The sequence below is a fragment of the Stenella coeruleoalba genome, assembly GCF_951394435.1.
Source record: "Stenella coeruleoalba genome assembly, chromosome: 11".
In the NCBI taxonomy this organism is placed as follows: Eukaryota; Metazoa; Chordata; class Mammalia; order Artiodactyla; family Delphinidae; genus Stenella; species Stenella coeruleoalba.
In genome coordinates this window covers 14,403,769-14,429,717 of record NC_137157.1, presented here as the reverse complement: position 1 = coordinate 14,429,717, position 25,949 = coordinate 14,403,769, and the positions used below count along the sequence as shown (strand labels likewise).

Genomic DNA, 25,949 nt, shown 5'->3' with positions numbered 1-25,949 from the left:
GCAGGACAGATCTGCTGGACAATCGGAATGCTTGGCCCCCAGTGACTTCCTTCCTTCAAGGCTTTGTCTAATCAAATGATTAATAGCATTTGAAGCTATTTGAAGCTCCAGCTGGAAGCCTCTCTGACCGCCCCAGCCTATGGGGAACTGTTCTCCTCCTCCAAATGCCTGTGACTCTGTTCTCGTGTGCTCTGCCACCCCAGCTAGACAGCCCATTCTGTGAGAGAAAAATCCATGTACTTGGTACCTCAGTCAGGTATCTAATGTCTCTGAAACTCGGTTGCTTATAAGAATCAGTTGTGAGTTTAAATGAGTTCATGATATAAAGCAGTATCCAGCACAGTGCTGTAGGCATGCCAGAAATATCTGACATAGTGGTGACAGTTCATGCTGCAAGTATAAAGACCAGACATTCCATAAGAAATAGGGAAAACTCCCCAAACTCAAAAATTTCTTTCCCACGTTATTTGTCCCTTCACCCCAAGGGAAGTTAACTTCTTAGAACTTCACGTAGATACTACCACAAAGCGAAGCCAAGCCCAGAGGCTTGTAGAGTCCAATGTGGTGTATATACAATATTGCAATTAAATATTATAATGGAATATTATTCAGCCTTAAAAAAGGAAATCCTGTCATTTTGACAACAAAGATGAACCTGGAGGACATTATGCTAAGTATAAGCCAGACACAGAAAGAAAAATAATGCATGATCTCACATATTCGTGGAATCTAAAAAAGTCGAATTCTTAGAAGCAGAGAGTAGAATGGTGGTTACCAGGGTCTAGGAGGTGGGGGAAATGCGGAGATGTTGGTGAAAGGGTACAGATTTTCAGTACTGCAGGATGCGTAAGTTCTGGAGAGCTAGTGGACAGCATGGGGACTATGGTTACCAACACTGTACTACATACTAGAAAGTTGTTAAGAGAGTAGATGTTGTGTTCTCACACATAAAAAGGTAACTATATGAGGTGATGGATGTGTTAACTAGCTTCATTGTGGTAATCACAATGTATACATATATCAAAACCTCCCCTTACACTGGTACACTTTTTATCTGTCAGTCGTACCTCAGTAAAGCTGGGGGAAAAAGAGCAACCTGTCTACGTCTGAAACCGGCTTTAACTACTTGCACTTAAGTGATGAGGCTGGGCAAGACATGTAGGAAGAAGAGGACCAAATCCTTCCCTCTGCTTATTACGAACTTTAGTATAACTGGCTTTAAACTAATTTTTACTAAAGGTATGCCAAGTGCTATTCTAAGGCATTTAATTCTCAAAAACGCTATATGAAGTAACTGCTTTGCCCCAATTTACAGATGAAGAAACTGAGGCCCAAAGATGGTACGTAACTTTCCAAGAGGCAAATAAGTGGCAGAGACAAGATGCAGACTCTGGCTGTCTGTCCACAGAACCCAAGTTTACCATTAATCTTCCATTGCATCGGCTGGATCAGATTAACACCCTTTCCAATTCTGAGATTCTCAGATTCTCTGATTTCAGGACATTATAAACCTGTTATAACCCTCCTAAGTTTGTCAAACCAATTCTCGGTCTCTATGACTACAAACCTAGTAATACTTTAGGATACTTTAGGACCAATACTTTAGGATACTTTAGGATCAATATTTAGATCAAACTGGATTATTATAAAGAAAAGACAACAAAATGAGTAAAACCTGCCTTTACCATACATTTACCATATTATTTTCAGAATTGACCCTGAAAGGCAGCTCTGTATTTGTCAGACTCAGTCATTTATAATGTGTTAAGATTTTGGCTCCATATGCAAGTGCTAGAAACCATATTAAAATAAAGGGTTCTTCAATTCAAAAGTAGCAGAGATGCCAAGCTGATTTCAACAAGCTGAGTTCTTACTGGGCAGGGGCTTGATTCTTACCCATAAAGCAGAAAAGAGATACAGGGGACAGACCAACATGGAATAAACTGAGTCTCCAACAGGCTGGCCTGAAAGACCTAGAGAGAGTACTGAGTTGGAACACTTGCCAAAAAGTCAAGGGTCATCCACACCAAAGTGAGAAGTTGTTGGGCCTGGGAGTGAGTACAGGGGACGTTCTCCCGAGGCCACACTTGATGGCATGCACACAGCAGCACCCTTAAGCATGGTTCCCGTTAAAGCCAGAGAGGCACCATCCATCACTGAGGAAGTGGGGGGTAGGATGTGACACGCCCGTGCTCCCCGAGAGCACAGCTCAAAACTGAGAGGACAGCACTTCTCGCTGCTCTTGGCTGCATTTCCTCATTCATCTGGAGAGCCTCCCGGGAAAAGAGGGTTAAGAAGGGAGGCCAGGTAAATTAAAAGCACCTGCACCGATGGTTGCACACAATTAGAACAGCACTCCCCTTAAAAAGGCAGAGGCTCCCAAACCCTGTCGGTCCAAGAGACCCTTTGTGATGGCAGAGGGCCTCATGGACCACCTACCCCCGCCAGCCAGTCGCCACTTAAAAGAAGATGGGGAGAAAGAAAAACAGCCCATTAGACTGAATGGGAGGCACTTAGATGAGACACCAATGAGGTGATGTCTGGCTTTTTATTACCATTAGTAAATTACTTATGCATGCCAGGAACTAAAATAGAGACGTTGTCTTATTGGAAACCCTTGGGATAAGCCTAGAGACCACCAGCCATCCAGGGCCTGTGTACTCTGAGAACTGGGGGATAATGGGATTCGGCAACACCTCGGTGCCCCCTCCCACCTCCACCAGCTCACATGGTTAGCAGTTGTCTCAACAGATCCGGGCCCACATAATGCTCGTGGACTTGACCTGGAATAACCAAGTGGGTTCAGCCTCTGTTACATTCACACCAGTGGCTCTGAGCGCATGCTTACAAAGGAGGCACGATAGCTATAAATGGCACCTGCCTGCATCAGAGGCCCTTAGCCATGAACTTGTGAGGCTGCACTGGGAGACAGCATAGGATAATGGTTAAGAGCAGATTCCCCTGCTTGGATGCCTACCTCTGCTATTCGCCAACCGTGTGGCCTTAGACAAGCCACTTAATCTGCCTAGGCCTCAGGCTCCTCATCTGTAAAATGGAATGGGAGGTGTGACTAGATGGATGGGAAGGCTTCTCGGGGAAGGCACCACCCATGGCTCAGACAAGTGAGGAGCAGGTGGCCTCGTCTCTGAAGTGAAGACCCTGGGGTAGGTAGGTCAGTGACCGGCCACACAGTGGCCTATTAGGGGAATCCGATCCCACAGCCCAAATGACAGCATGTGTTCTGAGCCCTGGTCCCCCTCTCATGATATTCCTTCTGCCCACAGATGTACCGAGGCTTCACCAAGATGCCCCACGTGCAGTACATCCACACAGAAGCTTCCGAAAGTCTCTGTGGCCTTAAGCTAGAGGTCAACAAGTACCAGTACCTGCTGACAGGTAACGGCCAAATCCAGCATCTAGGCCAGGGTTTGGCCAAGGTCCACTGTTCCTTCACTTTAGAGGATGGAGAAGGAATGGTAGACCCAGCAGCGTTCTCAGGACTTTGGCGATGAGCCCACTGACTTATAAGGAATATCTAGTGTTGAGTCCATCTTGCTTGACCAGTGGTGGGAGCTTGAAGTTCCTACAGTGAGGCTGGATTTTAGTCTCCGCTCCACCACTGACTCTGGGGAGGAAACCTAGTTTTGCCTGGTTTTGCAATTTCTCAGCTTTACTGTAAATGAAAAGAAATTGCTAGTACCTATTGCTCTCCACATCTTAGGACAACCTATTAGGTCTGTCTTTGAAACTTATCCACCTTTAGGCAGTCAACGTAGAAAGGAAAAAACAAAAGCAAGATCAAAACGCCATTGACACGGGAAGAGAATAGTTGGTCTCTGGCCCCAGCTCCAGTGCTTACTGGGTTTGGGACCTTCTGCAAATCGCTTAACCTCTCTGAACTTAATTTTCTGTATTTGGAAAATGGGAATACAACTCATCCTAAAAGGTGTTGGGGAGGATGAAATAAAACCATGGGACTGAAGAGTACGTAGCACAGTTCCTGGCCTAAGGGGGTTACTCAGTAGGTATGAATTCTTCCTCTTCTGGCTGGGTTCTGGACAAAATAACCCCCGCTTGTTGTCCCTCTCCTCCTCTAGGCCGTGTCTATGATGGCAAGATGTACACAGGACTGTGTAACTTCGTGGAGAGGTGGGACCAGCTCACCCTCTCCCAGCGCAAGGGGTTGAACTATCGATATCATCTGGGTTGTAATTGCAAGGTAAGCCCCAGGGAGAGCAGGCAGGGGAGGTGCTGGCTCGCAGCCCCAGAAACATCAGCTCCTACAGTACTGGGCACTGGGCCGTGAGGCTGGGAAGGGTGTGCATGTCAGGCCTGAGCAGAGGGGCAGGTCCGAGAAGGAGTGGTGAGGAATGTTGCACCAGGCTGAGCAGTGAAGAAGGCGAGGAAAGAATGACTTTCTGCTGTAATATGTGCTGCCCACTTGGCAGCTGCCAGGGCATGAGGGCTCTTCAGCATCCTTGGCCCCTCCCGTGGCTCAAGGTTGTGGCAGGTACAGGATCCTTACGTTGGCAGGTCCTGCCCAGCAGCCCCAAGTGGGTTCACCTAGGCAGCTGACGCACTGGTGGCCCCCGCCCCAGGTGGGCAAGCTGGCGCAGGACTGCTGATACCACTTGCTGCAGAGGGTCACTCTTCAACCTGGCCCAACTCCTTGACCCAAGCACAGGGTCAGGGCACACAGCCTTGCTGCTGTGGGAGGCAGTTAGGCCATTCTCTCAGTTAATTCTCACAACAACTCTGCCAAATGGGACAATAGCGATTATGACTAGTACAGTTTTAATTGTCCCCATTTTGCAGAGGAGGAAACAGAGACCTAGAGAGCTTAAGTAGCTAGCCCTAAGTCACACAGCTCACTAAGTCTGATTTCTAGCCTAGGGCAGCTGGACTCTACAGTGTATGCTTTAATCTTTCTAATTTCTCAATTCCCTACAACAGCTGAGAGCTCCCGCCTTTGCCTGTTACCATTTGAGAGGGAAAGCACTCCCAAATGTCTAATTCTACCACTTTCTGGCTGTGTGACCTGGGGCAAGTTACTTAACCTCTCTGAGGCTCTATTCTTTGTAAAAGGGAGATAAATCTGTTATGAGAATTAAAGAGAATAATACAGAAGCACTTAGCAGAATGTCTGGTACACAGTAGGTGCTCAATAAGTATTGGTGAGTGTTATTTATATTATTTTCACTAAGGGAGTGATGTGGCTGGGCTCCACCTGCAGTGGTCCCAAGTTCTGAATCCAGTCTCAGGCAAGCATCAGGCCTAGGTCCACCACAGCAGGCTCCACCAACCTTTGGTTGTTATCTCACTGCAGATCAAATCCTGCTACTACCTGCCTTGCTTTGTGACCTCCAAGAACGAGTGTCTCTGGACCGACATGCTCTCCAATTTTGGCTACCCTGGCTACCAGTCCAAACACTATGCCTGCATCCGGCAGAAGGGTGGCTACTGCAGCTGGTACCGAGGATGGGCCCCCCCGGACAAAAGCATCATCAATGCCACAGACCCCTGAGTGCCAGACCCTGCCCCAACTCACTTCCCTCCTTTCCCACTGAGCTTCCCTTGGACACTAACTCTTCCCAGATGATGACAATGAAATTAGTGCCTGTTTTCTTGCAAATTTAGCACTTCGAACACTTAAAGGAAAATCTATGCTGTCATATGGAGTTTATTTGGAACCATCCTCCTGGCCCCACCCTTCCCTTTCTTTTTGGTTTTGACATCACCCATTTCCACCTGGAAATTTTTGGTGCCATGCCGGAAAGAATGAGGAATGTATATTCTTCTTTGTGATGATATAATCTATATTTTTTTAGGAAAACAAAAATTGAAAAACTACCCAATTTGGGCATTGTAATACCTACCCCTCTTTCTTCTTCCCCATCTCACCATCTCCCAGACCCTCCTCCCTTTGCCCTTCTCTTCCCCCTTCCCCAGTACATAAAGGACACAGACAAGGAAGCTGCTGAAAAGCCAACTGTTTCAAATCAGTCAAGGGCAGCAAGCAGATAGACTCAAGGTACGCAGAAGATCTTATACACCAAGGAGATGCTACTGCATGTCCCCACCAGACTATGTCTGTCTGTGTCTGCACGTGAGAGTGAGGGAGGGGAGGAAGAAACTGCAAGAGGGTCTGGATGATGCAGTACACACACAATTCCTCAGCCCAACGATGCTTGGGTTGACCAGATGTTTCTGAGTCTGGAGCAAGCAGCCAGGCCAGAATAACAGAACTTTCTTAGTTGGTGAAGACTTAAACATCTGCCTGAGGTCAGGAGGCAATTTGCCTGCCTTGGACAAAAGCTCAGGTGAAAGACTGAGATGAATGTCTTTCCTCTCCCTGCCTCCCACAAGATTTCCTCCTGGAAAACTCTTTAGTAGATTTGGCCAGGAGCTTGCCTTTATGTAAATTGGAGAGATACAAACACAGTACACTATCCACAGATATAGAACCAGTAGATATGGGTAGAGAATACTATTTCCAAAGTAGCATTTATCTCACCTAGGGGGATGTGTTTGCATACACATTTGCATATACCCACATGGGGACATAAGCTAATTTTTTACAGGACACAGAATTCTGTTCAATGCTGTTAAATACACCAATAGTTTAATCTCTTCTATTTTGTTGTTGTTGCTTGTTTAAAGAAAATCATGACATTCCAAGTTGACCTTTTTTTTTTTTCATTTTAATTAAAATTTGAAATTCTGAGCACCCTCAGCATCCCTCTAATTGGGGTCTTCTGACCTCTGTCCCTCTCCTTTTCTCCTGCTTCATGTTTGGGGCCTTCGTTTAACTGCCTTACTGGCTTGGCTCAGATGGGAGATGAGAGTGAATGTGGGTCAGGGGCCTGGGCACAGGAAGGAAAGCTGCAGTGCCCTGCCTTGGCTAGATGGCCACCTTTCCTGGGTTTGGGGACAACTTGCTCCTCTTCCTCCAGCTTACTGGTGGGTGAATGCCACCTCCTGAGGTCCTCAGCTCATAAAGTTAAAATTGGTGGTCATTGGGAAAGCCTTACTCTGCAATCAGCTGTAGGGTTTTTGTTGTGTTTTTTGAAGTAAAACTATAATATAAATTCTCTGATTAAATAAAATTATTTTAAGTTTTAGTGTTGAAAGTGAGATGCCAAGAGTAGGTGATAATGTATATTTTACAGAATTGGGGATGGTAGGATGGTTACATTTAACATGATTGCTCTGTCTCTTTTTTCAGATTATGGGTATTTATCCCGTATTAGTATTTGTATCTTCAGTTCATTCCACTTTAGGAAACAGAGCTGCCAACTGAAACAGGAGAAAAAAAAAAAAGAAGCAGACAATACATTGTAATGTCTCGCACACAAATGCAAATGCCCAGGCAAGGTGTTTGGCAGGACCCCGGTGCAGGAAGGCAGTACAGGCATCCGGTTTCCTTGGGATTGATTTCATTACCTACCTTTCACCTTGTAGTTATGACATCTGGCATACAGGAAATGGGGGTGGGGGGGGCAGGTGGGGGAAGTGGTGCTTTGCTCTCTCAATGGGGCAGCGTGAGCAGGAGAAGCTGAGGTCAGCAGGCCAGTGGTTTTTAAGGGGTGAGCCCCAGACTTGGTGTTTTAAGATTTTCTTTATTTGGACCTCAAAGTCCTATAAGGTGGAACCCCTAACCCAACCTGCACAAGTGCCCTCCCACAATTGGGCATTAGTGTGACCTCCATGAGGCATCTGGCTATTCTTGGTCCCTGGTGGGGTCATCTCCACTCACACAAGGAGGGGCTTGAGGTGAGGCCTGAGCATGTGTCACCTGAAGTTTCCCTCTGAAAAGTTGGTGGAACCACAGTCCCATCTGCCAGGCCCTGGCAAGGAAAACAGCAGGTCCTGAGCAAAGAAGGGTCCTTTGCAGAGTGATGTCAGAGGGCGGTTTTTGAGCTTTCTATAAGCTATAGCTTTGTTTATTTCACTTGTTCACTTACTGTATAATTTAAAGTCATTTATGTAGCTGAGACACTTCTGTATTTCATTCATATCGTGAACGTTTTATTTTGCTAAATCTTATGTCATGTGTAGGCTGTAATATGTGTACATTGTGTTTAAGAGGAAAAAGAAAAAAAAACAAAACCCACACGCCGCCATTTTCCTGAATCAAATTCTACAGTGGAACGGAGGGTAAATACTTCTACTGCGCAGGCAGCTAGACTGGCGAATTGGGGAAACTAGAAGGAACTAGCACTAGAGACTCCTCCAGACTCCTCCCTATCGGCATCCTCGTGGCTTTCTGGACTAGGAGGGAAGAGAGAAAAAATAGCAAGTACATTCACATCCTTGCTCTGAGGCACCTGGCCCTGGGCAGTCTGCTGGTCATTCCCATTCCCTTCTCCCTCTAGTCCGTTTGTCCACCCCATTGGGAAGCCACGATTTCTCCTAAAAATCCAGGGCTGTGGGACCTGTGATTCCAAGCTCTCTTGGCCTCCTCTGGCCATCTCTTCTGTCTCCCTATCCAAAAGCACCACACCCAGGCTCTCACCTTTCAGGCCAGTGCTCCATCTGGCCAGGGTAGATAATACTGGGAGACTCCTGTGCTTTAGCCTTACCCAGCCCCAGACCCTACATCATGGCAATCAAGCTACAGCCCATGAGCACCATTTTTCATACCATGGTTCTTGAGCAATTAAACAAATGACTTATTGGAACAGCTGTCTCATAGGAACTGTGGTCCCCAGGAGACAATACCCTCCCCCCCCCGCCTCTGCCCTTCATCATATGCTCAATGATCAACAATATGGATTAACCAAAAATGACACCCAAGTGTTTGGCTCCTGGCTGCCAAAGTAAAAATATCACTAAAATAGTTTTACACAAGAAAAACACTTAAATTCTGACAGCAAAAGCAAAACAAAATGGGGGAGTGCTGGGGAGACAGATACCAACAGCTTCCAAATTGGCTCTTGGGAGACACGAGGAGGGCTCATACTCCAAGCGGAGGGGCTTCGTAAATTCTCCCATGACCCCCACCTTCCTCCTTAGCCGGTCTGCTGTCCTGAGACCCAGAAGTGATGGAGAGAAACCAACCAGAGAAAACCCTGTCTGGAAGGAATGTATTTGTTGCTAAATTTTGTAGCACTGTTTACAGTTTTCCTCCATGTTATTTATGAATTTTATATGCCGTGAATGTATATTGTCTTGTAATGTTGCATAATGTTCACTTTTTATAGTGTGTCCTTTATTCTAAACAGTAAAGTGGTTTTATTTCTATCACACACCTGATAGAGTCTCTTGTCTCCTTGTGTCCTGACTGCCATTGTGGGTTATAGGGATCACAGAGGGCTTTGGAAGCCAGGTCCTGCCTGCTTTGGCTCCTGGTCTGTGCCCACTCCCCTCCCTCCGCTCACTTCTACAGCGTGGACCCACCTGCCCCAGTCAGGTGCATTTTCAGGAGCAGCATCTTAGCTTTCCTCCTGGCTGCTAATCCAGCCCTGACCTTGCTCCCTGATTCTATGGCCAGGGTTCTCCCTAGTTCTATGGAATCTGGATCAATATCGAACTGCCTATTAGTGGTACAGGTATTCCCAGACTGGGCCCCTGACTTGGCCTTCCCTGGTGGGAAGAATCTTCCTAAGAATCTCAGCCTGGTGGAAGTGGGAGGGGGAGGGGGAGGCTCAAACAGCAGTCCTTGATGCCAAATGCCTGCCTGAAATTCCGAGTAGGGCTTGGCCTAGTTGGGAATGCCAGGAACTCACTACAGCCAGCCAACGCCTCCCAGAACTTACAGCTGGGCCTGTCACCCTCAATGGGCTGGGCTGGCTGCAGACCCCTCACCCAACTTTCATCCCATTGTTGACAGTGTTCCAGGGTATGGCTCTGCCCCTATTTTAAAGCTACTCTATTTTGAGCACCTATCATATGCCAAGCACAGCACCCTATACACATGATCACATTAAATCTCAACAACCCAATGAGGTAGTTCCACTGTCATCCATGGTTTTTGGTTGAGGAAGCTGAGGCTCACAGAGACCCAAGACCTAGTAAGTAGGCAGAACTGGGATTCAAACTCAGGCTGGTTTGAGGATAAACCCTGCATTTTCTCCACGGTGTTCTCACTTAGTTGGAATATGCTGGGTTGCACATGCCCTTCTCATTCCAACCAGTACATCCTGGATTCTATGACTCCTCTCACTGCATCACACACAAGGGAAAGATAATCAATGAGAAATGTTTCTGCCTGGTTAGACTGTCCCCTACCTGGAGACACCTATCAGTGTCTCCAAACAGGATTGTCAAGCTCAGCAGCCTAAGCTTGGGATTCTACAAGCACAGCATCATCCTCAGCTGAGATTACTGAATACCCTATTAACTCTCTTGTTCCCCAAGACTCACATTCCTTGCAAGGCATGCATGGGGCCATGGCCCTGCATTCCTTTGTCCAGTTTAACAAGACCACCGACCATGAAAGCAGGCATGTCACGGGCTATTTCCAGCTGCCCAGAACTCTTGATCCAACTTCTTCTGGCCGCAGGATGAAGAACTCTCCACCTCATCCCAAAAGATGTTCACCTTTCCCACCATCCAAATGGGAGGCTATCCCACATATTCCGAATGGAAGGCTATCCCACATACTCTGAATTCTCTGGGAAGCTCCAACCACTTCCCAGAGACAACCTTGAGTATATTCAAAAGTTGGAATGCGAAGAGGATGCACAAGGAAACTGCCCTTTGACGATCAATGCAAACAAAATATTACTGCTTTTATTAAGATAAGAGTTGAAACCAGGTCCTGCACAGGGCTCAAGGGTTCAAGGTAACATCCAACCTTTGAAACATCTTTCACCTTTATTATCAACCTTTGGTTCCAATATGCCAGCTCAAGTTGTCCCCTGATTTGCTGAAAATTCCCAATGTCCCAAGGAATGCTGTCCATCTTTGTCATTTGCTCTACTGCCTGAATTTTACCTGGAGACCTGACCCTTCTCCTAGGAAAGCCAGGTATTCCTATAGGATGTCACAGCTCTTCCTTAGAGCCTAGGTGGTCAAGGAGCAGCCCCTGAGCCCATCTCCTCCATTCAAATGGACCAAGTACATGGACAACTGTGTTTATGCCATATCACAAAAATAAGCAGAGTAAAAAAGGGCACTCACCATTGGCTTATGGTTGGGGAAAAACGTTTGCTCCACAAGCGGGAACTTCTCAGGACCCAGGGAATGGAAGATCTTAATGAGCTGAGAGAACTAGGGAAGAATACGAGAGAACATTGGTCAACCGTTGTTACCCAGTATGTACCAACCCCTTCATTCCTGCCAGGTCCACTAAGTTCTGCTCAATCACATTTCATAAGCATTTTCTACACTCTTAGCATTTCACACAAGCACAAGCTGCTGACCTTCATGCCATGTTCCCTGCCTGCAATGCCCTTCTTTTTTGAGGGGCATTTGTGTAGTAGTTTATGGTGTAGACTCTGGGTTCAAATCCTCTACCACTTACTAGCTGTGTAACCTTGAAAGTCATTTCAGATTTCTGAGCTTCAGTTTCCTCATTTGTAAATGGAGAAAACAAGAGATCCAACCTGACAGGATTGTTGTAAGGATTAAATATACAGTGTATTAAAAGCAAGCCCTGCTCCATAGGTACACCTGAATGTTGGCTATGTTAGTAGTAAGTATTTTCTCTGCTTTTAGAAACCCCACTCATTTCCAACAGCACAAGCTGCATCCCTTCCACACTGTGCTCCCCCTGCTTCAGCGCTTCCTAGTTTTGCCATGGAGATAGTTACTGTCTCCAGAGCTAGTGGATAAGCTCCTGAAAAGCAGACCTCAGACTTATAGTCTCCTCTATCACCCACCCTACTCAGCACCCTGGGAGTTCATTCTGTGCCCAGCACTGTGCCTTAATATTGGGGCAACACACTGAACACGTAGACCAGGCCTGGAGGAAAGACTGCCTGTGGGCAGATGGTTGGGATAATAATGTCTTGCTGGAGGGAAGTGAGGGGGTTATGGGACCTGGAAGAGGGACAGAGTGGGGGTGAGGATGACTCCCTGGAGCAGATGACATAAGAGAAGGAAGAGGGCACTCCAGGTGTGCAGTGAAACAACTGTGTGCTGGAGACACTCAGTGGTTGCCATGGCTGTGGCCTTGGGTGCAAGGGACAGTGAGAGAGGAGGCTGGAGAGTGATCCATTACAGACCACCAGGAGCCTTAGAGGCCAGACAAAGAACTGGGAATTCACCCAGAAGGCAAAGGGGAGCTGCTGGTGAACAAAAGCAGGGAAGAGAAAGGTAGACGCTGATCACGAAGAAGAAATATGCTGCAATGTGTGGCCTAACGTGGATGCCCAATGGCTAGAAGAGGAGCTAAGTCTTGTGCCAAACTTACTTTGGGGTAACTCAACACTAAGAGCTCACAAAGAAAGAACAGGTAACTTAGGAACTTTTGGCATCAGGCCAGGATTGGTCTGTAGATTCTTGGGCTGTAACCTGCAGCTGTGGTGCAACACGGTGTCAGTTTAGTGGGCTCGAGGGATCTCAGAAATATGGAAAATGATGGGAGGGTCCCTCATTCTACAGATAAGGAAACTGAAGTCCAGAGAAGGAGAGTAATTCCATAATCAAGCAGGAGTTTTGGATATGCCCAGCTTCACTACCTCCTACTGGCTGCATGATCCTCAGTTTCCTCATCTGTACAATGGAGATATTAGAAACACCTACTATCAGGGTGGTTCAAGGATTAAATATAATATGCATGTGAAGGGCTCAGAGTGCAGTTAGTGCTAATAAATGGTAGTTGCTACCATGACCATGACTATGTGGGAAAACAAGGAAGGTGAACTAATACTACCTAGGACCTTTCTGGGATGTTGCAGGCCTAAAAGCTTGGTTAGGGAAGAATGAGAAGGAGACCAAAGCCTTGGTAACAGTGGTTAAAGACTATCTATATCTATTAAAGTAATGCATGTATGCATTCAATAAATACTGAGTGCCAGCTCTGCAGAGACCTCGTCCCTAATACTAGGGACAATAATAGTTGTTACCATTTTTTGAGTATGTACTTAATGCCACCCACCATTCTAAGTACTTTACATGTATTAAGTCATAACCCTACCAGGAGGGCCCTATTCTTATCATCCTTTTACAAATATGGAAAATAAACTCAGAGAGATCAAGCAAGTTGCACAACGCTAATCAGCTCATAAATGGAAAAGCCTGGACCTAGGCAGTCTGGCTCCAGAGCCCATGTTCTCAACCACTGCCCTACCACCAGGAGACCATGCAGAGAGACAAGAAAAGAAGAGATGAGATGGCTAAGAGCTTCATAGAGCACATCCTACATACCCCCCAACCTCTACATTTCCTCTTCCCCTTCTCTGCTTTGTTTTCCCCTTGACACTTATCATGTCATATTAAATATTTGGCATGTCTATTTACATACTTCATGTGCCCCTGCTCACTACAATGTAAGATCTGGGGATTTTGGTCTGATTTGCTCACTGCCATGTTCCTAGAACTTAGAACAGTCCCTGGAACATAGTAGGTGCTCTGTTTGTTGCATGAATAGATTATTTCAAGTAGGGGAGCTGGATAATACAGATGAATGAATAAACATATCATTCTAGGTGGAGATAAGTATTTGGGGAAAAAATAAAGCAGGGTAAGAAATTTGAGAGTATTTGGGGAGTGATGGGGTGATATTTTAGGAAAAGTCTCTCTTACAGGTAACATTTGGATGGAAAGGCATATCAAATGAATGAATATGAAACTAATGAATAAAAGTGGGAGAGGAATCGAGCATTAGGGACTGAAGAGAGATGACTTCAAGTTTGGGTTTCACCCCTCCCTGGCTCCATGACCCTGGGGAGTTCCTTAACAGCCCTAAAGCTGATCTTCCTTTTCTGTAAAATAGAGTAAGGATGCTCACTTCACATGATAGCAATAGCGTGAGCACCAGGCAGCACAGATTTCTAGTATATATTAAGTGCTCAATAAACAGTGCTGACCTTTAAACAAAAATGATGACATGCTCAAATATTAATAAGAGCAGTAGGGTACCCCCTCTCACCACTAATATTATTATAACATAACACTGTATCACAATATGCTATATAATATCATTAGGTAATAACTACAAGAAGGAGTTTGGGATCTAAGTTGTTTATTCAGTTGCTTTAAAAAGACTCCTTTTAGGGCTTCCCTGGTGGCACAGTGGTTGAGAGTCCGCCTGCCGATGCAGGGGACACGGGTTCGTGCCCCAGTCCGGGAAGATCCCACATACCTTGGAGCGGCTAGACCCATGAGCTATGGCCACTGAGCCTGCGCATCCGGAGCCTGTGCTCCACAACGGGAGAGGCCACAACAGTGAGAGGCCCACATACCGCAAAAAAAAAAAAAAAAAAAAAAGACTCCTTTTATTACTGGGCCTCCATGCTGGGGAATGGGTCCACTTCAGGGCTGGGAGGCCAGCCACGCCTCCCCCTTCATTCCCGGTCAGCCTGGCCCAGCACCTACCACCCAGGGCTTGCTGCAGAAGTTGTAGACGGAGTAGAGGGAGTTGACGGCAGGCAGCCCTCCATACTGGAGGCCGATGACCAGGCTGCGGTAGTCTTCACCCAGGGCCATGCTGTAGGCATGCTGGCGGACAAGGATGAAGTCCGGCTTGAAGGATCTGCCAAGAGAGGGGCCGGCAGCAGTGTTACATACCTTGCATTGATGGAACAATCAGGGCAACAAGCCACAGCCTGCTGGGGATAGCACCTCAGTTCAGAATGCAGATGGGGTGTGGGAGTATGGATGAGGAAGCTCAGATGCAAACACACAGCAACTGAAAAGTAAAAGGACTGAAAACAATTCATACTTTCTTCTATTCCTTTTTAAGGTTGTTTTCTAAATTTTCTATATTGAACAACTATTTCATTTGCAATTGGAAAAAAATGTATCAAACAATTCAGTGAATATACTGTGATTTTACTAGGCACTACGGTGGATGCACATGTTACTGAGTCGTCACAACTGCCCTGGGATGTGGGTATTGCTGCCATCAACTCCATCTTACAGATGAGCACCCTGAGGCTCAGGAAGATCAGGTCACTTCCGCAAAAAGACACACTGCAGGTAAGTGGCAGGGCCAGGTCTGTGTAGCCTCACAACCCTGGATCTCAACGATGGTGCAACATGGTTTTCTTCTCATATATCTCCAACGGTGTCTTGTCCCTTTCAAGTAACAACCTCTGGAAAGCAGCAAGAGTACTGATGTGATGGCCAAGAACATGCCAGGCTCTTTGCCAGGTCTCTCTGGAAATAAGATCCTGATTAATGCTCACAAGCAAACCTGGGTAAGGTTGGGACTATTTCTCCACCTTACAGATAAGAACACTGCAGGTCAGAGAAGTTGTGAACTTCCCCAAGTCACAAAGCTTGGAGGCAGGAGAGCCACGTTTGACCTCAGGTCATCTGGCTCCAAGTCCACACGCTCTTCCTTTCATCACACGGCTCCAGGTGGATTCACACGTTGTTTTATTCACACTGCCAAGGATCCACCTGTTTCTGGATTCCTCATTTCTAAGTCACACGAGAAAATCAGACTCACAGTAGGCAGGTGGTTTATACTTAAAATGGTGTGATCCATCTGGCTCATCTAGAGTCAGACACTTAGCTTCAAATAAACTTTAGTTCTTTAAAATAATTCAAATATAAATTAAAATGACTCTCAAAGGGAAAAGACTTGCCCCCAGGGAAGACACTTTTTGAATCACTCTGAGCTTGGGCCTTATGGGGCTTGCCCCCAGGGGCTGGCACCCAGGAGCAGGCGCGTAACAAGGACGTGTTGAAGGAATGAATGATGTACATAAACATCACCTCCTGTTCCCAAAGGAAAGGGCAAGGGTCTCCCCGGCTAAGTTGTAACTCGTCCTGAGGGCGGCCACGTGGACGGTGACATCTGGGTGTGGGTGGCATTTGCTCATGGAAGCAGTCAGTGATGTCACTGTGGTTAGGGTTGGCGATGGGCTAGAAGCTTGGGACCTGCTATGCCTACAGTCCTGTTACATTCTTAGAGGTGAACCAGTTCCACCAGTGCATTTTACAGATGCGGAAACTGAGCCCTGTCGCCGGGCAGTGGCATGTCCCGGGTCACTCAGCAAAACCATGGCACAGCAGGAGGTCGCACCCACTTCCCTGCTTTCCTTCTGCTCTCTGCCCTCCACTTTACAGTGTCTTACAGCAACAGAGATGGAAGGCGGGATGAAGGCGTGTGTGTGTCTCTCACAGGAATCTGAGGACCAAAGGGAGCACTCACTTGTAAGACAACCATTTTCTACATTTATCTGATTTTTAAAATAATATATGTTCATTGTGGAAAAAGAGAAAAAACACCCTTGGAAAACACAAAGAAGTAAACAAAATTACCTGTAATTCTCAACTCAGAGAAAATTCTAATAACCTTTCTATGTGTTTCCTTATATGTACATTATGATCCACTAACCTATTTTCATATCTATAATATGCATTCACACTCATAATTGACTTCCTGTTTTCTGTTAATTATGATTTTGCTATTTTCCACATATCGCAGTATATTTTCCCTACCAAAATATCTTCAAAAATATCATTTCTAATGGCTACCTAATAATAGTGCACCAAATGGATACACCATATTAAGCCAATCATCTATTATTATCAAGTAGCCTCTTTCCAATATTTCACACATGCACATCTTTGTACACAAATCAACCTCTTCATTTAAAACTATTTCCTTAAGATAGAGTCTGTGAAGTGGGATCATTGGGTTAAAGGGTATGAACTTTTTTAAAGGTGCTCAAAAGAGTACCCCTTTTTAAAGGCGCACAGCACCACAGCACCTGACAGCAAGCTCCTCACCGCAGGCTCACCAGCACAGCGGTCTTTAAAAAATACATTTTTCAATTTATAAACCATTTCCCCCAAAAGATACTCTGCACCCCACTGCTGTTTTAGTTCTCATTTTTCTGATTTTAGTGAGATCGAGTACTTTTATTAACCATATGCATTTTCTTTTCTGTGAAAGTTTGCTCACATTTTTCCCCATTAAAAAAGAAATGGGGCCTCCCTGTTTCCTCATTGATGTGAGCTCTGTGTTAGGGAGGCTGCCCTTCATCTGTCACACTCAGTAATGTTTTTACTAGTTGCTTGCCTTTTTTTTTTATGGCTGTGAATCTTAAGAAAATATGGAAACACATTTTCCATTCCCCCTGAGTCTTTTCCTTTTGATTTCTCTCTCTGCTTTGATGCTCCGAGGGTCCTCCAGGGCCCCAGTTCCGACAGCACGATGCCCCCTCTTCCTGGCAGTGTAGTTTCCCTCACAGACAATGGTGCTAGCACACTTGGTGCCTCACTAGGGCAACTTCACTCTGCTCCAGGAGGAAATAAAGTCTTGTGCTGGGCAGCCTCCTAGTTTTTCACTGTTTGTGGAGAACTCATAAGAAGAACACAGCCTGGGGGTGGGGGTGGGGGAATCTGGCTATCTAGAAAAAGGAGGTGCCCTTCCCAGACCACCTTCCAAGAAGAGTATCCGATGGCCTGTCTTGGGATACTCTGACCCCAGCCCCAGGTATTATGGTGCTGTCTTTCCAGGCTGTCTAGAGCTCACCTCTAAATCAGATCTTTCTTACTCTTTGAAATAAAGTAGTGGCCACCTCCTATTTGTCTTCCAGGATTTGGGAATCTACCTCAAGCTTCCATATTCCAAGTGCTCTTTTAAAATTATACATCAACTCCATGCTCGAAACCCTCAGAAGTCTTCCCTCTTTCTGATGACAGATCCTCACCTCCTTACCATGGCTACAAGGTCCCTGCCCACCTCTCCATCCTCATTTCTACTTTATCCCCTCCCTCACCTCCACCCAAACCACACTGACAACGGCTCCTCCCTCTAATTCTCAACCTTGATGCTCTTTTCCCAAATTGTTCATGGGTGCCTCATTCTTATCACTCATTGGCTCAAATTCATTTCCTGAAAGACACCTGTCCTGTTCGCTCTATTGAAATTTTCCCCAACCCTCATACTGCCCTATTTTCTTTTCTTCACACCTCTTATGACAATTGTATTTCTCCTGTTTATATGTTAAGTTGTTTATTGTTTGTCTCTCCCCTCTAAAGATGTCAGCTCAATGAGAACAGGGGACCTGCCCAACTTGGACAAAATAGGCCTTATCAATATTTTTAAATGAACGATCAAGTTAATGAATTCATGTACACATGAAAGAATGAGTGAACACGAAGTGGAAAAAGGAGTGACCTCTTTCCTTGTGGCCCTAGAGAAGAGAATCAGGATTGATGGCCAAAGTAGCCAGGAGATAACATGTGGCCCCTAATAACCAGGGGGGTGCCTTACAAGGTAATGAGTCCTGTGTTCCTAGAGGTATGTTAGCATCACCAAGAAGGTTTTAACCCCAGAGAATGAAAGTCAGACCCCATGCCTGCTTAAGATTCTCAGATACAATATGTGAGAAATAAACACTCTCCATGTGTAATGTATCACTGCAAACCCGGCATGTGTCACAGTTCAAATTCTGCCACTGGTTGATGCACAGAATGCACAGTGTCCTTCCAGACAGCCTGGGATACAAGGGATTTGCATGGAAAGCAGAAAAGTTAGTGACTTCGGCACTTAGTTCCTCCCTCCATACCCAGCACCCAAGGTTCTCTATCCAGTCAGGGAACAGCCACATCCTGCATGTCACCCCAACACCCAAGGATGTGGTCAGTAGCTTCTGGGCCTGACAGCAGACCAAGCATCCCTGTAGAGGCTGAGATCCTGAGATGACTGGGACACAATCCCTGCTTTCATGAAACTCACAGTCCTAGAGGAGCTGGGTGCAAAGCTAAAAGATAAGGATTTGCTAAAAGAACAAAAGAAAAAGTGAGTGAGTGAAATAACAGAGGCATGTATGAAACACTAAGGTGGCCCTCTGTCTGGGGAGGGTGTGGACGAGTGTGTGCTGGCTGGGTCATGGAAGAAAAGTAGGGGTTTGTCAGGTGGACAGGGTTTTAAAGGTTTCCAGGTAGAGGGAATGGCACCTGCAACTGCATGAACGAACCCCTGAAGTGGGGGGTGTAATAGACTGTGCTGGTTTTGTTTTAGCTTCTCAGTAGCCTTCTTTGTGGGGGGAAACAGACTCCGTGATAAAGTCCTCTCCAAACAGAGAACCACATTTCCCTGGGCATTAACTGGTCTAAGGATTGTGTTGCTGATGTAAAATGGGCCCGTCGCAATCCTCTTCTGAGGGGCCAGCTAAGCTGGAGTGACGTCATGTGGGGCTGATGAACACCGTTTTCCTGCTCCATGGAGGGATCCCACCTGTACCAGAAGTGCCACTAGGAACAACACAAGGAGGGAGACAAAAGCCTGCCTGCATCACTTAGCCCCTGGATCCTGACACCAGAGCCATCTTTATCTTCTGAGTTATGTGAGCTATTGTCTCTTTTGCCTACACTAGTTTGAATTGGTTCTGGCGCTTCCCATCACTATTGCTCTGACTGATACTGGGAAGAAGTGGCAAAGTTTGCAATTGGTTGCACGGCCGGAGTATGAGGTCTGATAAGGTGGTGGCAAGACATGAGGCTATAGGTAGAAATTCCCAACAACTCTCATGACCCCCTCCTGCTCTTCTGTCTCCACAGACCCACTGGTCCCACACCCTGTGTCTCTCATGCCTGAGCAAGAAGACCTCCTTCAGTCCCAAACAAGTTGGCACATCCTGGCTGGAGGCTGTACTTGGGTTTTCCTGTTATTTAGACTTAATATGAGCTATATTATTTGGGTTTCTGATCCCAGGTCTTTCTCAAAAGTGGCAGTCGACACTGGAGAGGAAATCAAAGACAACATATAATTAAATGGTAGAGTTGGGACAGGTGACGCATTGCTCGGAGATTATTAGGTGATCCAGGCAGCGTCAAGAGGTAGGGGGCCAAAGGCTGAGTGACTTTTAACCACTGGAGAAGTGTAATAATTCCCTCAATATGCAGAAGCCTGTGGTGGCAAGAAAACATTTTTGGCTGGGCTTTGCCTGGGACCTAAGCTAATAAGCAGAAGCCTCATTATTCTCAGCCACTTGACTACTATTTTGTAACAGTCCCCTGTTCCCGGGAGAGCCAGGCTGACTAAGGGTGACAATGTTGCTAATTTTGGTCACATGTTTACCCATCACACTCAGACCTAACCCCAGCCACACCTGGGAAGGCTCTGGACTTCCTAACATCTGAGTCCACCAGCAGAGACTTCAGGTGTCCTTGTAACTTCTCCACATTTCTCACAATCCTTCCCCATTCCCCTCCCCCTCTGAAAAATTCAACCTCAGGTACCAAATCTGTGGGAAGGAGACCAAGAGAACTGAGGAAGCACGCAAAAACAGGTGTCCTGAGGAAAAGGGGAGGGGGAATGGCCACACTCCTGAAGGCTTAGGGACCATAACCTCCAGCAAGGACAGAACAGAGGAGATGTGCACACTTGGCAGACGGAGGGCTTTGAGTGGGCGATGTGGAAGGACTTTGGGAATTAGCGATGCTTCCCACCAGTCTGAGGACTGCAACAAATTAGTCCAGGCCGAAAAGAAAGTAGGTGGCAGCCAAGCAGGAATCTGGCGAGAAGCAGACAACAGGATGCTGCAGTGAGGTCTGGGGGGCCCGCACAGCAGCTGCCAGCTGCACGGCGTGATGACGGTGGGGAAGGGGCCCGGCAGGGTTTATGAACAGCCAGGCTCTCTGATGAATCCTGGGGCTCTCTTTGTAAACTACTAGGAGGTTAATAAAACACAGACACGAGTTGCTGGAGGAAGTAGGCTTCCTTGTCTCCCTTCTCAGCCTCAGAATCTCTGTCTCTTTACCCTAGTCTCTTCCTTCCCTTTCATTTCAGAGAAGGAGTCCTTGCTGCTCCACCCTCCTCCTCCATCACCCTGGGGATCCCACATGTTATGGGTTGAATTGTGTCCCCCCCAAAAGATACATTGAAGTCCTGAGCCCCATTACGTACGTGTGTGTGTGTGTGTGTGTGTGTGTGTGTGTGTGTGTGTGTGTGTGTGTGTGTGTGTGTGTGTGTGTGTGTGTGTGTGTGTGTGTGTGTGTCCTTAATTGGAAATAGGTGTTTGCAGATTTAATCAAGTTAGGGTGAGTCATACTGGAGTAGGGCAGGCCCTAATCTAATGACTGGAATCTTTATAAGAAGAGGTAAATCTGGACACAAACACAGAGAGGAAGAGGAAAATGCCATGTGAGGAAGGAGCCAAAGGTTGGAGTGATGTGTCTACATGTCAAGGAACATCAGGGATTACTGGCAACCAAGAGAAGCCAGGAAGAGACAGGGATGGATCCTCACCTAGATCCTTGAGAGGGAGCATGGCCCTGCTGACACCTTGATCTCAGACTTCCAGCCTCCAGAACCGAGAGAATACACTTCCGTTGTGTATGTCGCCCAGCCTCTGGTACTTAGCTACTACAGCAGCCTCAGGAAACGAATACTCTGCACACCCGCAATATTTCCTCTTTCTAGCAGCTTCCTGGCTTTCTTTGTTCTTGTGTGTATCCATCCACAGACCCCTCCCCACTTCCCAAAACAACAACCCCGACTCCAACAATAAGAAAACCTGCGCTTCAAAGGTTGAAAATGAATGACAGTAATGTTCATATTTACGTAAAAGAGTTAACAAATCAACAAAAAGAATAATGCATGGAGATTTGTTTGGAAGGATGTTCACCACAAATGCTAAGCTGGCTATCTCTGTAGGGCGGGATGGAAAATGGGGGTTTTTACATTCTTCTTCAGACTTTTTGGTACCATCTGCATTTAAAAAAAAGAGCACAAAGCATTTTTACAACTAGGAAAAAACAATGAGGTTTATCTTCATTTTGGAAAAAAGCGATAAATCTAACAATGATGTAACATCATGGAAAACGCTTATGGGACAATTTCATGTGACATTAAACAATAGAAAAGAAAATCTGTGTAATGACTAAAGCACTGTAAAAATGATAGGCCTGGAAGGGGAGCGGGAACATTGTTAATTTGTTAAGGTGGTGAGGCTGCAGGTGATTTCTTTCGTTTTAAAAATTTCCTTTTTTGTTATCATGTGGTTTGGGCAATAACCAGAACTTTTGATTGGCATAAATAAATAACTGAATGTAAAACAACCCCCTTCACTTGGCCTGGCAGCCATAACTAGCCATTCCCCCACTTCCTCCAGTTGCTACTGTCTGTGCCTGCTAGCCCCAATTCCCACATACCCATCTCCATCTCCCTCTGCATCTGGCTGCCATTCCCCTTTCCACCCTAGTGAAATCACACTGAGATCAATCCGAAACGCCAAACTCCAGGATCAAATGGACTCTGCTATGCCCTCAATTTCCTTGATTTCTAATAACAGCTAATGTACAATGAGCCTCTATTCTAAGCCCTCTGCATATCTTCAATCAGTTAAGCAGCTGTTATTTTCATCCCCATTTTCCAGATAAGGAAACTGAGGCACAGAGTGGTTACGGAACTTGCCGAGGTTACACAGCCATTGTTGGTGGAACCACGAGTCAAACCTGGAAGCTGTTGGCTCTAGAGAAGGGTTTCTCACTCTTTGCACTATTGACCTTTGGACCTGGATAATTCTTCCTTGTGGGGGCTTGTCCTGTGCATTGTAGGGTGAGGCACATCCCTGGCCTCCACCCAACAGATGCAGTAGCACCTCCATGCCCAGCTGTGACAACTAAAAATGTCTCTAGACATCGCCAAGAGGTCTCTGGGGGGCAAATTCACCCTGGTCCTCGTGGCCTCTGTAGCATGATCCTCATCGTCCCTGCCCTAAAGACGCTCTCCCCTTGCTTCCCAGCTGCTTCCTCCCGGCTCCTCACTGTGTCTTCTCCCCCACTGTGGCTCTTCTCCAAGGCCCAGTGTTGGTTCCCTGCCCCATGAAATCGCCTCCATTCAGTGGGTTCACCCACCTTGTCCTCACAGGCAAAGGTGGAACAGAGCACGTCCTCTGCACCAGGAGTCATTTTTAGGCTTTTAATTACGTTAATCTTTAATCCTTACAATGACCCTATAGGAGGGAGATTATCAATAGCCTTATTTTTCAAGAAACTAAGGCACCAATAATCCATAAAAATATCGAATCGCTATGTTGTATACTTAAAACTAATATAATATCGTAAGTCAACTATACTTCAACTGAAAATAAATAAATAAAAATAAAGTAAATAACTAAATAATAAATTTAAAAAAAGAAACTAAGGCACCGAGAGATGAAGCACAACAAAAACAAGGTCCTCATGAGACCTGAGTGCTTCAAAGCTGATGTACATAGCCAGTGTGCTACCAGCACCATCCTTAACACCTCAGATTCACTGTGCCTGGACCCTAAGTCATCAGCCTCCCCCAGTGTGGATCTCCTGACTTCTGTTAAGGCACCTCCCATCCCCCCAGGAACCCAGGATCTGTCACCCTGAAGTCATCTGCGATTCTTCTCTCTGACCCCCTATGTAGGGAGCTGACTTCCCGCTCCAGAAGTGTACAGGGTTTCCTCCTACACTCCCACTCCCCACTCTCACTCTGGTTTTCCCTCCCGTTGCCTCATGCCCAGGACGTCTCAGCACACCCTTAGCTCCTAAGCCCTGGTCACAAAGCCCTCCTCTTGCTCCTCTGCAGCACAGAATCCAGACTGCTGAGTGCTGAGTGTGACGTGACCCCCCTGCCTCTGTCCCCGGATTCCCAAGCTAAATGCCAACAGGGCCCAAGCAGGTAACATCAGGCTAGGGGAGCGGCCAGTCTTTTCTAGCAGTGTCCTTGGTGGTCTTCTCCTAACACATACTCTGTTTCCAAATTAAACACGGGAACATTCTTCATTTCCACAATGTTCTCTCCAACCTTTTTTAGGAGCAGGCACGTCCCCTACTCTACCTTTCATTTTCCCACTTTTGATAACAACTTGAGCGCTAGAAACATTGTGTCTTCCTGTAGGAGAGCACAGCCTCTATGACAGACGGCAGCTAACGCAGGCCTCTGTGGAGAGCTGGGAGAAGTGGGGACTGGTGAAATGGAAAACAGCCTAAGCTCTAGACGTTACGGCCTCCTAGGGACGAGGTCCCAGGTAGCCCTAATGCCTTTCTAAAGAAGCCCAAATCTGGATATTTATAAGAAATTCTCAGTTACTTAAATGCTGATGGCTCATTCAAAAATTTCTAAAAATCACCATGCACCAAAAATAAATAAAGCAGGACTGCTATGGGAAAAACTCCAATGAAACTCAAGGCTGCACCTATAGGGGGCAATTGTGACCAACTCCAGCATATGGTGGCCACATGGAAATACTTGGTCCAGTCTTACCAAATCCTCTGATTTTCAAATGTAGCCAGAAACCTGCCTTTTATATGAAATCTTTTTGTGTGAAATCTCTCCTTTTAAAAAAATATGGGACCACATTGTGTGTACAAACCAAAATTATCTGGACGGGGGGATGTGGCCTGAAAGCGGGCAGTGCATGTTCTCCAACTTAGGGGGGGAAGGTCCCTCTCCCGCCTCCACCCTCATCTACATCCCACTCCTGCGCTAATCTTGAAATCCTGCTTCCCTCCTGCCACTCTGATGTTCAAAATCCTCCAGCAGCCTCACTGCCTACAGGCGGGAGTTCATACTTCTTCCCCTGGGGCTCAGTGCTTCCCAGAAAGTGGCCTGGGCCTCCTCTTAGCTCCGACACCTCTGTGCTCCTAGGACGACCTTCCGCCCAGGTCCATGGTCCTGCTGACCCCACTCTCATCTTCCATCCATTCATACTGCACTCTGTCCACACCACTCCCCATGCTTAGGAAACTGCCCTTCAAAAATTCCAACTCAAATCCCACTTCCTCACAATTTCTTCCCATCCTCCATTCCTGTCACCTTCAGGGTGTCTGGCTCATGTGGAAATTCCTCACACAGCATCTCCTGACAGCTCACGAGTTGTGGTCTCCTACTTAACTTTTCACCTGTCCCAGGGTGCCTCCATCTGGGGGCCGGGTTCTTGCCTTGCCTCTCAAGTCTCCTCTCCACGTTGCCCAGAGACATTTTCGTAGGACACACACCTGAGCGTGTTGCTCTCCTGGTTTTGGAGGCTGCCCACTGTGTACAGATTGAAGCCCAACTGCTATAGCATGACACAGAGAATCCTGAGTCTGGTTTGATTTTAAAAGATCTAATTCTCCAGTTCCACTGTGGTCATCTATGGTCAAATAGATGATATGCATCCTATACTTCAGCCACACAGGACTCCAACTATACCCGGAAGCCACGATCTGTCTCACCTTTTAACTCTATACATACTTGGGAAAATGTAAAGGACAGCAGACTATTCAGAGAGAGCACTGTGGAAATTAAGAATATTCCTATGTATTTAATATGGTAAAAAGTGAGCCCAGGAATGCTCTTGCTCATCTACCTGCACTTACTGGTCTTTCAAGGCTCACTCCTTTTTTTTTTTTTTGCGGTACGCGGGCCTCTCACTGCTGTGGCCCCTCCCGCCGCGGAGCACAGGCTCCGGACACGCAGGCTCAGCGGCCATGGCTCACAGGCCCAGCCGCTCCGCGGCATATGGGACCTTCCCAGACCGGGGCACAAACCTGCGTCCCCTGCATCGGCAGGCGGACTCTCAACCACTGCGCCACCAGGCAAGCCCTCAAAGCTCACTCTTAATCAGTCATTCCCTGTAGAATGGGCTGGTATTACTTACTTCCTGGGATGAAAGTTAACCAACACACACACACACACTTTGAAAACTATGAAGGTCTCTGAACAACCAGGGGCTGTTGCATATGTGTGTATACCACGCCCCTGACTGCCTGGCAGGTGTCCAGTACTAGTAGGTGCTCAGGACATGCATGTGGAAATGGAGTGTGCTCTGACTTCCCTTCCCAGGGTCCTGGCCCATGAAAAGTCAGCAGCACTTCAACAACTAGCAGGGACGAAGGACCCCAAGACAGCAAAAGAG

At 46.6% G+C, this 25,949-nt stretch overlaps 2 protein-coding genes across 4 annotated transcripts in view; one reads left to right on the top strand and one right to left on the bottom strand.

The window, feature by feature from the left end:
- TIMP3 (TIMP metallopeptidase inhibitor 3) overlaps window positions 1-9,255 on the top strand; it is a 57,178-nt gene extending 47,923 nt beyond the window's left edge. Inside the window, exons 3-5 of the mRNA XM_079935836.1 lie at window positions 3,285-3,396; window positions 4,098-4,219; window positions 5,327-9,255. Coding sequence (XP_079791962.1) covers window positions 3,285-3,396; window positions 4,098-4,219; window positions 5,327-5,524 — 432 coding nt within the window. The 3' untranslated portion in view covers window positions 5,525-9,255. The remainder of the gene's footprint in view (window positions 1-3,284; window positions 3,397-4,097; window positions 4,220-5,326) is intronic.
- Window positions 1-25,949, bottom strand: part of SYN3 (synapsin III) — a 428,731-nt gene that overhangs the window by 288,967 nt on the left and 113,815 nt on the right. For all 3 annotated transcript variants that reach the window (XR_013830364.1, XM_079935834.1, XM_079935835.1), the window contains exons 5-6: window positions 14,485-14,641; window positions 11,125-11,214 (exon numbers count right to left, since the gene is read on the bottom strand). Coding sequence is in view for 2 of the 3 variants with exons in the window: in XM_079935834.1 (XP_079791960.1) it covers window positions 11,125-11,214; window positions 14,485-14,641 (247 nt within the window). In the remaining variant the exon portion in view is untranslated. The remainder of the gene's footprint in view (window positions 1-11,124; window positions 11,215-14,484; window positions 14,642-25,949) is intronic.